The 18,441-nt window shown below is 41.3% G+C and overlaps 1 protein-coding gene across 2 annotated transcripts in view; it reads right to left on the bottom strand.

The window, feature by feature from the left end:
- Nucleotides 1–18,441, bottom strand: part of blmh (bleomycin hydrolase) — an 88,157-nt gene that overhangs the window by 61,894 nt on the left and 7,822 nt on the right. For both annotated transcript variants that reach the window (XM_063031108.1, XM_063031107.1), the window contains 4 exons: nt 15,153–15,262; nt 12,338–12,491; nt 7,974–8,062; nt 5,395–5,487 (listed from right to left, as the gene is read on the bottom strand). In XM_063031108.1, the coding sequence (XP_062887178.1) occupies nt 5,395–5,487; nt 7,974–8,062; nt 12,338–12,491; nt 15,153–15,230 (414 nt within the window). In that variant the 5' untranslated portion in view covers nt 15,231–15,262. The remainder of the gene's footprint in view (nt 1–5,394; nt 5,488–7,973; nt 8,063–12,337; nt 12,492–15,152; nt 15,263–18,441) is intronic.

An 18,441-nucleotide genomic window follows, 5' to 3' on the forward strand; every position in this document is an offset into this window, starting at 1 on the left:
TGGAATTCTCCTGATACATAAAATGCATAACGAAATGAGGCTGAAAATCGTAGCCCATATCCATTGTATGCTGCTTCTTGGCAATGAGCTCACTTTCCACTTACTGGCTAAACTAGTGTATGATGGAAAACATTTTTTTTTAATGACATACACAGGGGTAGATCCCACCTTGGGGCTGCTCCAAAGAACAACTGGATGTGCTGAGAGCCACAATTGTTCAGTTATTTTATTGTTAACTTGAAAAATTGCAACCTTACATTTTGAGAAAAGTTACATTGGATGCTGAAACTCACAAAGTTGGCTTGGTCCTACACAAAAGCAACTCCCTGCGGTAAGCGCTGCCATAAATCAAACTGTCATCTACTCTTTGTATCACTGAGTGCTTTGGCATGTACAAAGTCCCTGCCCCATGGAACTTATGCAGCTTTGCCCAGACTTAATGGTGAACATTCGATTGACTGCTTGAATTGACTGATAGTTTTTATAGTCCTTGAATCTGCACAGACCAACACTGATCAACCAAGTCTCACCAGCTTGATCATTTATAAATGCAACAATGAAGAAGCACATCAATAATTGGTGATTTATCCAGTTCCTCTGGAAAACCACTGAAATAATATTCCCTTGTAAGGTGTAAAGAATTCACTCAATAAAATTTATGCACCTTGAATGCACTGTATGTTAGATCACCAAAAAATTTCCCTTATTTTAAGGGAGGCTCCATTTTGAAATTAAAAACAAATTTAGGTAAACAAAGACCCGTTCTGGATGGCACGGTAGCACAGCAGTTAAGATAATCACTATTACAGCACCAGCGACCGAGGCTCAGTTCCACAGCTGTCTGAAAGGAATTTGTACACTCTCCCCACGACGACGTGGGTTTCCTCCCACATTCCAAAGACATACAGGCTAGCAGGTTAAAAGGTCACATGGTACAATCGAGTGGCACAGGTTCATTGGCCAGAAGAACCTGTTACTAAATAACAGGTTCTTCTGTCTATCTCTAAATAAATAACCAAAATAAGAATTTTAGCAATGTAGCAGCTTGGTGCAACTAAAACACAACTTGCTGATTTCATTCATCACAGAGAACTTACACAGGACAATCTTTGAAGTGGATGAGGATTGTCTTGCACGTGAAGCACTGTACAGATTAAACTTCAAGATGCTGCCTTACCTACTCAGAGTTCCTTTTCGTGTTTTTATTTTAAATTTCCACCTCTACATTTTTGATTCCCAGTAAAAACTTAATGCAGCATGAAGACTTCCTTTCACTGTCAGTACTTGAAGGAACGTGAATATAATACTGTTGTCCTCTACCAGAACTTCCTATCTGTTAAGACAGGAATCAAATGTTCTCATGGCCGAAGCCAATATGACAATTTGGGAAGACATTCAGCTTATTTTGAGAATATAATGTTTGGTATCAAAAAATTTCACAACACATGTTGGTGATAATAAACCCGATTCTGATTCTGGTATCTTTTGATTCCCAAATAACTAATAAAATGAATTGCTAATAAAGCTACAGTTCCCAAGTAACAAAGAATGAAAGCAAGTTGGGAATGGAGTAATTTAGTATTTGGGATAGAAGTGAAGTGTAGCAGTTTTGCTGGCTGCTCACTCTGCAGAATCTACTCTCCATCAGGACCATCACAGAGGCTGCTGAACCTGCCTCCAGATGGCTATGGGTCAAGAGGGGTGAGCCATGGACCAGTGCTACTGGGATATAAGCTAGGGCCTCATCAACCCTGGCTGGTTCGCCTGGGCGAGGGCATCTGATGTTGAAGACCCGAAACATCTGATGACCCCAGGTTACATCACTGATGATGTGTCCCAGCACATCCCAGGATGCATCTCAGCATCGAATACATCAATACTAAAGTGTATGAGTACTTTATTTGAAATGACAGGAAGTAACTTCATAATAATTCTTTCAATTCCTAAGGAAGTATTTGGAACGCATTGTTCTTCCTTTCGTTCATGTTTTAATGAACCTAACTCTAGTTAGATTAGCCAATGAAAGATGGTCTGAGTGGGACTGATAGGGTAGGACAGGGTTGGTCACAGGACTGAGATGAGAAAAGTTTCTTCACAGATGACAATAAATCTCTGGCACTCTCTCCCCAGAGAGCTCAGCCAATGATCAACACTGCGATTAAAATGAATGAAGACACAGAACAAACCCTTTCAGATAAATGAGCATCAAATGCTGGAGCACTTAGTGTATGTTGCCTTTACAAATGAAGTCAAGTGCTGTATGACTGACTATGATTACAAGTGCCTGATACTTACAATCAAAAATCTCCCACTTTCAATTATTCCTCTGCATCCCTTGGAAAATGGCTCAACTATTTGCCAAATGATGGGTTGGGCTGTGGGAAGGAGGGAGAGAAGTTTCAGGGACATACAGATTATCAGGAGATAAGGATAAGCAACAAGTTGGTAGATGGAATGTAATGTGGAAATGTGAAGTCAGTCATTTTGGTTATAAAAAATAGAAACATGGGGTATGCTTTAAGTAGTGGGAGAGTGAAAGGCTTTGGTGTTGAGGGACGAATGTATTCTTCTGTTAGTTACCTAATCTGGAAGGCACAAGGCATGCAGCGTGAACAGCAGAATGATTTGAGGTACAAGAGTAGAATCATCTTGCTCACCCCTACAGGGCCCTATAGAGGCTGTATTTGGAATATTGCGTACAAGCCTGGTCAACCTACAAGCTGAAAAACAAAGATAGAGGATCAGAGACTATGCAGCCCCTCGACCTTACTGTGTTATTAAATCATGATGTCATAGATAAAGTCAGGGAGTAATAGAGCACAGAAGCAGGTCCTTCTTCACCCCAACTCTCAGATTTCCTCCCACAGTCCAAAGATGTACTGTTTGGTAAATTAATTGCTGTTTGTTAGATTAGGATTAAATTGGGGGATTGCTGGAAGGTGTGGCTTACCGGGCTGCAAGGCCTTTTCCACGTTGTATCTCAATAAACAAATAAATAAACTCATCCCTGCCAGCCACTGTGCCCTTTTAATTCACTATTATCTATGTACCCATCCAAATGTCTTCTGAATATTGTTGCTTTCTCTGTCAGCCCATTCCATATACAGACCACCCACCCTCTGTGTGAAGAAGTTCCTTTTAAATCTTTTGCCTTCTCACCTCAAACCAATGCCTCATAGCTTTTAGTTTCACTTCCCTGAACAAATGTCTCTACCAAAGGAGGTGTAAGGTTGCTCCTTCCTTCCGCTAACCTGCAGGTCACCCTTGGGCAAGGTGTAGCACCTACTTAGCTCCCCCTGATCAGGGTCACATGAAGACACGGGAGGAGGTGGTGGATAGTCATATGAGAGCTGGTGGATATCACAAGTCCTGGTTGTGTGATCACTGACATCAGGGAGACAATGGCTAAAGAGTATTGATAATGTTTGGGGTTACCCGCCTTGAAAGACACTGCCTGAAGAAGGCAATAGCAAACCACTTTTGTAGAAACATTTGCCAAGAACAATCAAGGCCATGGGACCATGACTGCGGCACATGATGATGATGATGACGATGATCCCTGGGAAAAAGACAGTGTGCATTCACCCTCTGCCCAACCTTTCCCTCCAACTCAGGCCCTCAAATCCTGACAACATCCTCATAAATCTTATCTGCACTCACTCCAGTTTAAGGTGACCAAAACTATACATGATACTCAAAGTGAGGTCTTACCAACATCTTGTACAACTACAATATAACATCCCAACTCCTCTACGCATTTCTCTTACTGACACATACCAAATACCCTCTTTACCATCCTGTCTACCTGTAATGCTGCTTTCAGCAAATTAGGGATTGGTTTTACAAATCTGATGGATTTGTGTTTTGATTTGTCTCAAATTCAAACTTCCTAATACCCGTGATGTGCAAATAAGGAAAAGAGGGTTAATTGAACTATCCTTTCCTGCAAGAAATCTCGCACTGAGATTTTCATTACATACTATCCAGAATACTGAACGCATTAACAGTCTCACACTGACACCTCCTGGTTAGATCTGAAAATTACAGCAGATTTCTCACGTTGAAATTTCCTAATTCAGGTGTACATGATATATACCTCGCCAACGCGATCCAAGAATTCCCTATGCACAAGTTCCCTTTGCTGACATTTTTTGATTCCGAGTTAAGCAACATCCCAGCTTAGAAAACTCACCTTTTGTTTTCAAATTCCTCTGAGGTTTCATCCCCATTCCCATTATTAATCTTCTCCAACCAAAAAATTCTTAATCATTTCTCCAAATGTGAATAAATGAACATTACCATGGTATCCTGTTTTGACTGGCCAATGGAATCATATAGATAGATATTAGAAGAGATAATATTTTATAATATAATATGTAGCTTTGACAGATTGGATTGTATCGCCAAAAAGAATTGAATATAGTTCTGTATGTAATATAGAGTACCCATACAGGGATCAATCCCTCTGCCTCGTTTATGCCAGAAGGATGGCTCTATCCATTTCCAACCTCTCAGGTATACAGAATTTTGCTCTTGTCTCTATTACTCATTGGTTGTAATATACAGCATTGTTCAAAAGTCTTAGGCACATATATGTATAGCTAGGATGCCTAAGACTTTTGCACAGTTCTGTAGTAATTTTATATATTGCATTGTACTGTTGCCGCAGAAAAAACTATGACAAGCTTGACATGGAAATGAATTTCTTTAAGAACATGACAGAGTAGTATCAATCCTCTGTCTCTGTCTAAAATTCATTCATAAACTCAATGACATGAATTTGGGAACTTGAGTATAATGTGTTAATGCTGTTATATTTTGCACTTCTAAAAGGGTGGGGTGAAATCACACTTTGCTGGAGAAAGGGCATCTGTTTACTTATCGATTTAAAGGCATGTACCCAAGCATGCTGAAGAGACAACAATGCTGGATAACATAACAGTTATTAACCTGATCAGGTCCACAGTTAGACATACAAGGATAAGACACTACTATTAGGGAATCTGATATTTATATGTGGCTCAGTTCTGCACTTCATAATGGCATGATGGTAGTAATAAGTTACAGCACCAAAGACAAACCCTGCCTCTATTAATAAGCAGATTCCTTTCAACATTACATTTTAGAGCAATAAGACTGAGAGACTAGCAACACTGGATATCACAGTCTTGTCATGGGTAATGACACTGTTATAAGGATATTTCTTCCTCCCATTAAGCAACAATTCTCCTTAAAAGAGTTATGGCGCACTGAGTTTGGAATTACTATGTCAATGGGACATTCAGCCCATTGAATAGTGTGCATATCCAGTCTAATTATCAGTGAGATATTAATTGTAACGACTGAAGGTTGAGAACTATATCAAACCATCAAAAATTATAAATAATAGCTCACCTGCTCAATCATATCATCCATGTGAGAAGAGAGTTCCCCCTTAGTTGACCCATTCTCTACCAGCTTTCTCAGGCGCCAATAGAATTCTCGCAACTTAACAGAAAACAAAGCAACTATAACAGTAAAAGTAAACAAAGGTGAAGTAAAGATAAATAAGTCATTTAATGCCCAGGATCAATTCAGCTCTCAACGGCAACTTTTCTTCTTCCAACTGTCTTTTGTCATCTTTCTGATCTTTTCTGCTTTGAAAGATGGTTGTGGTTTTTGTGAACCTCCCCATGCTCCAAGTTTTGGTTTATAATTATTTTTTCCCACAATCAGGGCACCACTGGCAATGCTCATATTCATTGCCTATCCATTATTGCCCTCGAGGTTGAGATGAGATACCTTCCCAAATTCATTGCAGGGTTTAGATTGGAAACCAATTAACACTGTTGCTTTATCCTAGGTGGTGTTGAGCTTCACAGTGTAACTGGAATTATGGTTATCCAGGCAAGTGGAGAACATTCCCTGACTAGTGCATTGTCAACATTGAAAGGACTTCAGGGTGTCAGCAATTAATCACCGAAGACCGTAAGACACATGAGCAAATTAGGCCATTCAGCCCATCAAGTCTTCTCTGCCATTTCATTATGGCTGATCTTGAATCCCACTCAACCCTATCCATCTGCCTTCTCACCATATCCTTTGATGCCCTGACCAATCAGGAATCTATCAATCTCTGCCCTAAACATTCCCACAGACTTGGCCTCCACCACAGTCTGTGGCAGAGCATTCTACAAATTCACTACTCTCTGGCCATATAAAAAAAATCCTCCTTACCTCTATTCTAAAAGGACACCCCTCAATTTTGAGGCTGTGCCCTCTAGTTCTGGATACCTCCACCACAGGAAACATCCCCTCCACAGCCACCCTATCTATTCCTTTCAACATTCCGCAAACCTGTCTCTCTCAGGTCCCAACGCCAGCTCTTAGGCACTCGAAAACTCCATCTTCCTCTCACCCCACCATCCCTGAAGTCTAGACGGGGGAGGGATAAAGTAAAGAGCTGGGAAGTTGATTGGTGAGAGAGGGAAAAGGAGATGGGAAATGGTGAAGGGGGGTTTGGGGGGCATTACTGGAAGCTTGAGAAATCGACGTTCATGCCGTCAGGTTGGAGGCTACCGAAACAAAATATAAGGTGTTGTTCCTCCAACCTAAATGTGACCTCATCATGACTGGAGGAGGCCATGGATGGACATACCAGAATGGGAATGGGAAGTGAAACAAAAATTGGTTTTAATTGGAATTAAACCTAGTGGTTCTCTCTCCCCTCCCCCTACCTTTGAAACCTACTCCTCAGCTTTTTTTTCTCCAGTCCTGCCGAAGGGTTTCAACCCAAAATATTAACTGTACTTTTTTCCCCATAGATGCTGCCTGGCCTCCTGACTTCCTCCAGCATTTTGTGTGTGTCGCTCAGATTTTCAGCATTTGCAGATTTTCTCTTGTTTGTCCTTTCAACATTCGGTGGGTTTCAATCAGATCCCCCCCCCCCGCTACATTCTTCTAAATTCCAGTGAGTACAGGCCCAATGCTGCCAAACACTCCTCACATGTTAACCGCTTCATTCCCGGAATCATCTTTGTGAATCTCCTCTGGACTCTCTCCAATGACAACACACCCTTCCTGAGACATGGGGCCCAAAACGATTGACAATATTCTCAGTGCAGCCTGACTAGTGTCTTATAAAGGCTCAGCATTATCTCCTTGCTTTTATATTCTACTCCCCTTGAAATAAATGCCAACATTGCATTTGCCTTCTTTACCAGACTCAACCTGTAAATTAAACTTCTGGGAGTCTTGCACGAGGACTCCTAAGTCCCTCTGCATCTCTGATGTTTGACCCCCTCCATTTAGATAATAGTCCTCACTATTGTTCCTTTTACCAAAATGCATTATCATACATTTACCAACACTGTATTCCATCTGCCACTTTTTTGCTCATTCTTCCAATTTGTCCAAAATGTACTTGCCAGAGTAGCAATTGCCAAAGGATATGCAGCCTCTGAGCTACTCTTGTAGCTACAGTATTTAGATAGCTGATCCAGTTAAGTCTTTGTTCAATGGTGACCTCAGGATGTTGATGGACATGTCTTGGCAACAATGACTCTCATTTTGAAGACAACATTGCCTCGTTCATTGTGGCTGTGGTTGCTCGTCACTTATCAGCCCATATACAGGTGTTTCCCAGGTCCAACTGTACTTAGGCATTGACTGGTCATTTGATAAGGAACTGAACTCTTCAATAATCAGCAACCATCCCCATTTCTAATCACATGATGGACGAAGATTAATTGATAACACAACTGAACTTGTTTGAGTATAGGACTCAGCAATGTATTATGGCTAGGATAGTTAACACCCAAAAACTTCAATTACCTTCTTGTGAGTGCAACCAGTGGAGGTTTCCACCTTAATACCTGTTGACTACAGTCTTAGCAGGTATAACAAAAATACCTTAAAATTCAAAATACAATTTGAGGCAAACATGCAGGAACTGAAATGACAGCACTTTCACAGTCATCTTAACTGATTCTTACCTTGTGATTCAGAACATCATTCATGGCTCTGCTGGCTTCTGAACTGTGAGATTCAGGGTAGCATTTCTTAGGCATAACTCCATATTTTTCTGTAAGGCAGACAACATACTTTTAATATTCTAAAATTCATTTTAAAGAAAAATCATCTTTAAATCTATAGCTCTAGACACCCTAATTCTAACCTCAGGTGCTGTATTGTATGGAATGTGAATATCTTCCTTGTGACCACAGTGGTTTGACACAAGGTGATCTGCTTTCCACCCACATCCTAAGCATATGCCAATTATTGAGTTAACTGACTACAGTAAATTATCTCTGATTTTGGTAGCTGGTGATAGAAAGTGAGGCAATGTGGGATAGGATTGATGGATTTACACTGGGATCTGGCAAAGAGTAAATGGGCAGAAAATATTCAAAGACTCATAAAGCACAGGGAAGATTTAAAGGAATTTCATCCCTCATCCATTTCAGAAAAATGAGTTTTCCTAAAACAGCAAATTATTCTATCTTACTGTATATTAAACATCTCTTTCTAATGGTACAACCCTCAAGGAGCTTTCAGCTCCACTTAGTAAGAATTGAGACAAATTGATTTAAACCCAGCTCTGGTATAACTTCCAGAATCAGAACAGAGGGAATTCAGCTGTACACTTTCTAGATTGTGTCATAACAGGTATCAGGAGTGTCACAAGAGTCCTCTTCTGAATACTACATTGCCAAAACCTCCTCTATTCGGTAACGTTTGTCTTTTCAATTCTAAATCCATTGGCACACAAAAGTAAGAATTTAATTTTAGTTTTTTTGAATAAGAAAAAGCATAAGTATTGTTTCCACTGTTCCTCTGCCTGCCATCCCCTCCTCTCCCCAACCTCTTCTCAATAGCTTTGTTGTGAGGAGAAGGGAGAAAGTTACTGACATACTTCAAGTTATATTTTATCCTTGTGAATGCTGCTTATCTGCTACATCACTGCCAGGATTTTCATTGCGCCCAACTCCACTTTGACTTGGTTAGAAAACAATTCTATAAAAGAAATCCAATTCAACTGGCCATTATTCAGATGCAAACTTTGAAAGAATTGGAGAAAAAATGTACCACCACTACATTCAGAAGGAAGGAGTATTAGGCAGCTGGTCGTGCTTTGCTACATCTCATATCAATCAAAGATGGCTTTAACTGCTGGAAGTACAGTTTCAGCACCAACCACTCGTCTTCCTACAATCCAATAAACTGGAAATACGAATTTATACTTTCACACTCAGTTTCCACTCTACAGTCATCACAGCAATATTTATTATCAGTTATTTAACAAACATCTGCCTTCTTTGTATGTTTTAGAAATCCAAGTATAATTTTTAACTCTGGTTACATGTGGCAAGTTAGTGGAACAGATAATAATGGGCAATAGCTTGCTGTTAAAATAATGTGAAAGACTATCACTCCCAACTATTTCATATACAAATTCAAAAGTGGCACAGATCCAAGTCAAAAGGAAATGGATTGAATTTGGTGCACTCATGCCTCAGACCAGGGGCTCCCAACCTGGGATCCATGTATCCTTTGCTTTATGGTATTGGTCCATGGCACAAAAAAGGTTGGAAACCCCTGCCGTAGATAGTGAATGCACCACAGAATCTTAAAACTCCTTTTCAGTCTACATTCCTTTATAAAAATTGGAGAACTATTAATTACCAACAATCTTTGACACTTAACCATTATAAAAGCAGAGACTCAGTCTTGCAGGTTAGACATTTTCCATAGCCTTCTCTCTTTTCCTATTAGATTCCCCCTTCTCCAGCCCTGTATCTTTTTTCACTATCAACTCCCCAGCTCTTTACTTCACCCTTCTCCCCTCCCGGTTTCATCCATCACCTTGTGTTTCTTCCTCCCCTCCCCCCACCTTCTAGCTCTGACTCCTCATTTTGCTTTCCTCCAGTCCTGCTGAAGGGTCTTGGCCCGAAGTGTCAGCTGTACTCTTTTCCATAGATGCTGCCCGGCCTGCTGAGTTCCTCCAGTATTTTGTGTGTGTTGCTTGGATTTCCAGCATCTGCAGATTTTCTCTCGTTTGAGGTTAAACATTTTGTTCTATTTCCCTTTACCTAATCACACACTTTAACTATCCTTTTATGAAATGATTTGTTTACTTATGCATTAGAAAGCTGGAGGAGGCTATTTTGTCCATCAGGTCCATGCTAGCTTTCAGCAGACCAGTCCTACTCCCCTTCTCCATATTTTTGCTATAGTCTTGCGGCTAATCCTCTCTCACATTAACTCCCTTTTGACCCTTTTTCACACTTAAATACACCAACAAGGTCATTTATAAAATAATACCTCCCTGGTCCTTGCATTCACAAACCTTCCACCCAATCAGCTAAGGAGATTCTTCCTGTTTATTCAGACCCCTGATGCTGTGTTTCCCTTGAAATAACATCATCAACTTAAAACAGTACAGAACAGTGTGACGAGAATACACATAAATTAAGATGTTAGCTGGCCTGGGCTGGCACCAGTGGGATCAGCAGTTGGTCTGCCACCTGTCTTCAGGAGAAAGAGAAATAAGGAAAACAATGGAGCAGCATTTGGAGATGTTAATGAAGGGGCGGGAGAGAGTAATGGAAGGAAAGCTGTCAAGATCGGCTTCCCCTTTGAACCCTGAACTGTTTGAAGTGATGGACAGGCGATACCCCAGCAGGGGGATAAAAAGGGACAGGTTCGCTAAGGCGACACACACGACACCCCGAGGTAACAAGACCCTGGAAGCGGTGCGCCTCCCACAAGTCGGTGGGAAGTTTTGGACGGCTGGTTGCGGGATCAAGCCATAGACGCTCAGGGTGGAAAGGCACGATCGGCGGGAACCTGGTGTGTGTCCACCCTTGCCTGGGTGCCAGGTTCACCGCAGAGAAACGATCGTATCTGGAAACGGAGGGGTCACGGTCGGTGACCTCAGATGACATCACAAAGGGCTCGCCCGAAAGCTGACTGCGAAGGTCTGTGTGGAAGCCGTTTGAATATTCATTCGTTTTGCTCTCTCTCTCCTTCCCCCACACTGTCCATCTCCCACGGCAGCGATTACTGCGAACTGAACTGAACTAAATTGAACTGAACTTTGCGTCACTTTGAAACTGGTCATTTACCCCTAGACAACGATAGAGCTTGATTGATCCTGTTATTTTAATTCTGTGTACATGTGTGTTTATCATTGCTGAACTGTTGCATTTATTATCCTTTTGATTAGAGTACTGTGTTGCTTGTTTCTTTAATAAAACTTTCTTAGTTCTAGTAATCCAGACTCGAACTGAGTGATCCATTTCTGCTGGTTTGGCAACCCAGTTACGGGGTACGTAACAACAGGAATAGGCCCTCCAGTCTATAATGTCTGTGCCAAGCACAACGCCAAATTAAACCAATCTCTTCCACCTGCACACTATCTATATCCCTCCATTTCCTAGATATTCATATGCCTATCTAAATGCCTCTTTAGCACCACTAACATATCTACTTCCTGTTCAAGCACCAAACACGCTCTGTATGGTGGCACGGTAGCATCGTGTTAGCTTAACACTATTACCACAGCAACAACCCGGTTTCACTTCTGCGACTGTCCGTAAAGAGTGTGTATATTTTCCCCGTGACACCGTGGGTTTCCTCCGGGTGCTGTGGTTTCCTCCCACATTCCAAACGTGTACAGGTGAGTAGGTCACATGGCCACATGGGTAGCATGGGCTCAAGATTCACGTTTATTTATCACAAGTACATTGAATCATACGGTGAACTGCATCGTTTGCACTAACAACCAGCAAACCCGAGGGTGTGCTGGGGGGAGCCCACAAAATGTTGCTCATTCCAGCTTGTTAGGCCAGAAGAGGCCAAGTCCGTGTGTATATTTAAGGCGGAAGTTAATTGTTTCCTGATCAGTCAGGGCATCAAAGGATACGGTGAGAAGGCAGGTGTATGGGGTTGAGTGGGATTGAAGATCAACCATGATGGAATGGTGGAGCAGACTCAATGGGATGAATGGCCTAATTCTACTCCGATGTCTTATGGTCTAAGAGCTTGTTACTGTGCTTTATTGCTAAATAACAAAAAAGAACTAGCTCTGCACACCCCTTACACCCCCACCCAACTACCCTGGGAAAAGGATCTTGGACTTCCACAATATCCATGCTCCTCTCATAAATTTTACAAACTTTTATCAGGTCTCCACTCGACTTCCGATACTTCAGAGAAAACTTGCACATTCACGAAATTCCATTCTGATTCACTCAAAAGTAAGAATTGTTCATTATTCTCTGACCCCAACACCACATGGCATATTAACATGTCACAACTGTATACATAAATATATATTTTTAAAAAAAGGTCCTACCAATGAGGTTGACAAGCATATTCCACTGGCCTCCGTCGTTTGAAGGATTCCCTAGCAGGAACTGTGACAGTCTACCATCAAAGGGCTCTTTTTCCTTGCCAGTTCTCTGAGCAATCTCAATGAATGCATTCAAGTAATAGTAACAGCGCTCAAGCTGAGGAAAAAGGAAATATGCATTTATATTCAAAGATATCAGTATCATAAATTAAGGGCATCAGTTTGGGCACAGTGTCTTAAAGCATCACTATATTTTTCTTTATTTTTGCACTGTAAATACATTTATTAGCGTAGGGCTTCACAATCACCACACTTATTTTGGTGGCTGGATGACAGCATTTAAAATTGACGGTAAGTATATGAACATTTATTCATAATTTTTCCAAGAACACTGGATATTTGTAACTATGCAAACCATGCTCCAAAAAGTATGAAAAAAGACATTATATACATACACATATAATAAAAAAAAACTAAATTCAATGAATCCCAGAAAATCAAATCAAAATGCTCTATGTTGTTATAATGGGTTTAGAGAATTTCAAATAATGTACAGGAATTTATATAATGCATACATCATAAAGTCAATATTTATCATATGTTGCAGGGCAGCTCGTAGAGCCACTGCCTCACAGTGACGGAGAGCCAGGTTCAATCCTGACCTTGGGTCCTATCCATGTGGCGTTTGTATTTTCTCCCTGAGACTGCACGAGTTTCCTCTGGGTGCTGTTTTCCTCCCACATCTCGAAGAGGTGCAAGTTGGTAGGTTTATTTTGTCATTTTTAATTGGTGTGTGGGTGAGTGGTGACATCTGGGAAGAGTTTACAAGAATATGGGGAAAATTAAATGATGGGATTATTACAAGATAGTGGGTGGTCAAAGGTCAATGTGGTCTGGGCATATTAACAATGCCAAAGGGGCTGGTTCCATGTTTCATAGATCTGTGACACTACGAGTTTTAGTTTAACATCACTGTCATTTACACTATAACTTTCAATCTTACTTTTCTTATCTAAGATTTAACACTAAACAAATACTTGAAAACCTAAATATTGACAGGCCAGAGCTTTCTTATGATCCTTGCCTCCAAAGGATACTTATATTACTACAATTTATTTTTTCCATATTCTCATAAACTGAATTACAACCCCCAATGTATTCCAGCAAATACAAAGATGGCTTTCAGATACAAATAAATGTGATTTCTGCAGATTCTGGAAACCCAAGCAACACACACAAGATGCTGGAGGAACTGAGCAGGTCCGGCAGCATTGACATTTCAGGTCAAGAGGACTTTGTGTCAGCCTGAAACGTCAACTGTTTATTCCCTTCCACAGACACTACCTAACCTGTTGGGTTTTGTCATGGATATTCATTGTCCAAGGACAGGGGACCTTTTTGTCAAGCTCAGCATCCAACAAAACAGATGATATTTCTTGACATCAGAGAGCTGTTTTTGAGTAAGTTAAACTTTCAACCAATATTCTTTGTTCAGCTTCTTGTCATAATCGGGAGTCAGTCTTCATTTAACGTAACTTGCAAGCAGTAATCAGTCTGAAATTAAATGGGCAGCTTTGCAAATTAACAGCACTGATTATGGAACACAGGATGATGGCCTATAGCATAAGGCTGATTGCTCAAGAGGTGCAGTGTAAGACAATGCGGTTATGTTAATTGGGTTTGTATCAAACCAGAAAACACTAAGTTATTTAGCTCAAGGAAGCATGCAGACCAGATTGATATTATGACTTAACACATCAAATAGATTTATTAATAAGCTGGAAGGTTTGTGTACTCTGAGTCAGCTTCAAAGCAATTATCATGGCTTTCTGGGAGCTCTGTCCTCAGAAGCTTTTAGAATACCTGTGTGTGAAAAGGTATCGGGAAAAAAAATCATATGTGTGTGAAATCACCCAACAGGAAGAAAACTATAAATATAAGAGAGCAGCCATGCTTATTAGGAATGATCCAAGAACATCAAGAAGAATGACACAAAGATGGGGTGAACTAGAATGCAGTCCTCTGCCTTTGATTTCTGTGACAATTTGTTCGTCTGCAACTCATTGGTATGCCTTTTTAGCTCATTAATAAATCCAATGTGTTTTAGAAATCGTTTGCAATTTGGAATGCTTTTATAAGATAGAAATGCTATGTGAGTTTTAAATGTGTTTTAAGAATTTTATCTAAATTTAAACATGTATCAATAAAAATAAATGAACTACTTTTAAACTATTTTGTTAGCTGGAAGTGCCTCCTTCTTGGTAGGGAGGGGAATCCACTGCTCAGATAGTGGGTATTGGCAGCAAAAGTCACAGTGGAGGATAAACAGAGAAGTGATGTAGCTTTGGAAGAGTAGGTGGATAGAATATATCCTCCCTTTAGTGAAGATGCCTGTAGCGATCTATAATCGGATGGGGCTATAGATCTTCATTTGAGTTTAAAACTTTGCGGTCAGCAAACCCAATACCATCACAGTTCATCTAGCATTTTGCACATGTTGTTCAGAATCAGGCAGTTCTGTTAGTATGGGATAGTTACCTTCATAAATCTCTTCATGTTTCAGAAAGTTTTGTTACAGAAGAGGTAGCAGTTGCCATCAAAGCACAGATTTAAGCAGGTTCTCTCCAATCACACTCTAACAATGCTGTCTGCGTAATACAAATATTGTTTCCTGATCCATCAGCTTCATATTTCCACAATATGTGATGTGCATTATGAAAACATAACATAGCACATCTACTGATATTTGGCTAAATTATATGGGCAAAACTTCTTAAAATGATTCACTTTATAGGGACAGAAAATGTTTTCATTGTACCTTATCCCAATAGAATATATAAGCTTGACTGAGCTCAAGTTCTTCAATGTTAAATTTCTTCATCAATGGAAGACGCATCACATTGAGGCAAGAAAAGATCCAGCACCGTCCTGAAAATATTTGACAAATATTTGATTAATAATCAGTGCTTTGTGGAAAGGATTGTCAATGGTGACAAGGAAATGATATATCTATCCACTCTGTATGAGAAAATAACAAAGGTGTGGTGTGGTTGGGGGTAGAATAGAGAGGGAAATTAGAAAGGCAAAATGTACAATATATATCAGATTATTATTTAATCCACATACTAACCAATCAGATTTATATCTTTCCGTTAAAGATGGCGCCAGTAACTGGTGACTTCGCGCGAGCTCTCCCGAGCAAACTGCCCTCTCCACTATCCTATACCCGAGAAACCCTTCTAAACCTCCAATCTAGCAAGATCAAGATCAACAACACCCTGGCGAAGCTACTGACCCAGCTGGAGACCACCGCACCAGAACTGCTTCTTAAACTCCGGACCGCACCTGGACCCGACCAGTGAGGCCCACCACGTTCCCGGAGACCCGTGGTCTGCTACCGTGCCGGAGCGCTTGGAGACACGGCCCATTCCGACCAGCACCTCTCCGGAGCAGATGACCACATAGAAGTGACGGCGGAGACCTCAAGGTGCCCCAGACGCTTCCCCGGAGCGACCATCGTAAAGCCCCGTTGGTGGCCATCCACAGCTGCCGGAAGTGAGGCCTCCACTGCCGACCTCGGAAAACAAGCCCGAGGTTCGGCTGGAGTGGAGACCTCCGCAACCGTGACTCGGCTTAAGGACTTGTTTCAGCCAGGAGCCCGGCCATCCGGGATCAAGTGTCGGCTTCGGCGCCCAACCCAATCGACAGCCCAGGCGCTCGGCAGCTGGAAGTGGCAGCGGAGCCTCCCTCGTTACTCGGCCCGACCCGGAGCGTCCAACGACGCGACCCGCCGATCAATCCCCACGGGAATGCGTCCACCAACCGCAAAGAGCTGACAACAACACACTGCATTGATGGAGACCTGGAAAGATGCACTACCTACCGAGGAAGTGTGGGAAAAGAGCTGGGCTGCTGGTCAGATTGAAGCTGAGGGGCTTCAGGGTCCCTATACCCACCATCCTACTAGCTAATGTGCAAGCCATTGAGAACAAGGTGGATGATCTTAAAGGGACACTCACCTACTGCAGGGAGATGCAGAACTGCTGTGTATTCTGTTTCACCGAGACCTGGCTCTCCCCTGCCACCCCCGACTGTGCCATCCGACCGGAGGGATTTTCGATCCATCGGATGGACCGCACGGCGTCTTCAGGTAAGACGAGGAGAGGTGGTGTGTGCCTACTGATCAACACTGCGTGGTGCTCGGACACAGTGGCACTGACAAACTCCTGCGGCCCGGACCTGCCTCTCGGTTTTTTTGCACTACCTTACTTTCCACTTTTCTATTTTCTATTTATGATTTATAATTTAAATTTTTAATATTTACTAATTTTTACTATTTTTAATATTTAATATTTGTAATCCAGGGAGTGGGAAGCGCAGAATCAAATATCACTGTGATGATTGTACGTTCTAGTATCAATTGTTTGGCGTCAATAAAGTATAAAGTATTAGCAACACACACAAAACGCTGGAGGAACTCAGCAGGCCATGCAGCATCTGTGGAAAAAAGTACAGTTGACGTTTCGGGCCAAGACCCTTTGGCAGGTCCTGCAGAAGGGTTTCGGTCCGAAATGTCAACTGTACTTTTTCCCCCATTGGTGCTGCCTGGCCTGCTGAGTTCCTCCAGCATTTTGTATGTGTTGCTCGGATTTCCAGCATCTGCAGTTTTTTCTTGTTTGTGACAGGTTTTTTTCTTCAGTTGAGTCAACTACTTTAATCCCAATGATTTTGTTCAGCTCCCACTTATTGAACTGAGGTGTCCTGCAAAGCACTTAGTCCGTATTTGGTTTCTTGTCCCTCTATTCTGAGGCTGTGCCATCTGTCCTAGACCAGATGTATTACCATTATCTGTCTTTGGCCTCATATACTATTTCCAGTAACCCCAAGGGACACTATTTCATTGACCATGAGAAATGTTATGGCCCTCTGATCTCGTCAATAAATTCAGTATTCTGTCAGTTAAAAAGCCTTTCCAGTTCTGCTGAAAACTCATAGACCTCGAACATTAAATCGGGGTTTCCTTCCTCCATAAATGTCACCTTTCTTATTGTGTATTTCCAGAAATCACTTTTAGTTCAGATTTCCAGTAACTGCATTTTTTTTTTATTTCTCATGATCTCAGCTTGTTCTTTTCCTTTCTCCACAGTTATTGTTTGTGATTGAGAAAAAGCTTTCGAACATTCTTCATGACTGTTTGTATAACAGTCTCTCTGGTCTCCACCCTTCCCCTCTCTACAAGGGAAAGCATGTATAATTTCAAAGTTCTTCCAGTTCCAGTGAAATTACATCAACCAGAAATGCTTATCTTTCTGTGACCACAATTGCTATCTAACCAGAGACCGATTTACAGCATTTTACTTCAATAGAGGGGAGAATTCTAAAAAAATTACAGAAACTATTAAAATTCACAGACACATCCCTCCCCACGACTGGTAGTACCTACAGGAGGCACTGCCTCAAGAAGACAACATGCATCAAAAACACTCATCCTCCTGGCCATGCCGTCTTTTCAGTTACCTTCAGGCAAGAGCTACAGAAGCCGGAGGTCCCGGAGAGCAACTAGCTACTTCCCTTCAGCCACTCAGTTCTTGCATCAATGAGCAAAACTTTCATTGCCACAGCTTAGCAACTTTCTGACCATTTTGGACTGGGTTTGTTTTGTTCTAATTGTGTTATTTCTTGTAAAAATTGTGTATAATTTAGGTTAACTTATGTTTTTTTTTCTTGTGAATGCTGCTTATATGATACAATGCCCCTGTACTGCTGCTGCAAATAAGTTTTTCGTTGCACCTGCACATGACCCTTTGGAGGCCCCACATGCCATCTAGGCACTAAAGGTTCAGACGATGACGACGATGACGTCCTGTGCATACATGTACTTGCATATGGCAATAAACTCAGCTTTGATTTTACCTAGTAAATTTCTAATGCCATGAAACAAATAGCTATAATAACAACCTGAAATTACGTCCCACATAGTAATCACAATGAACCAATGAAAATAAGGAGTCCACAAAATACAACATCTGAGAAAGAACTCCATTGTATAAATGGTGCATTATGGGTCACCAAGTGCAATATAGAAAATAAATGTAAATCACTAATGT

Source organism: Mobula hypostoma, chromosome 23 (assembly GCF_963921235.1).
Source record: "Mobula hypostoma chromosome 23, sMobHyp1.1, whole genome shotgun sequence".
NCBI lineage: Eukaryota > Metazoa > Chordata > Chondrichthyes > Myliobatiformes > Myliobatidae > Mobula > Mobula hypostoma.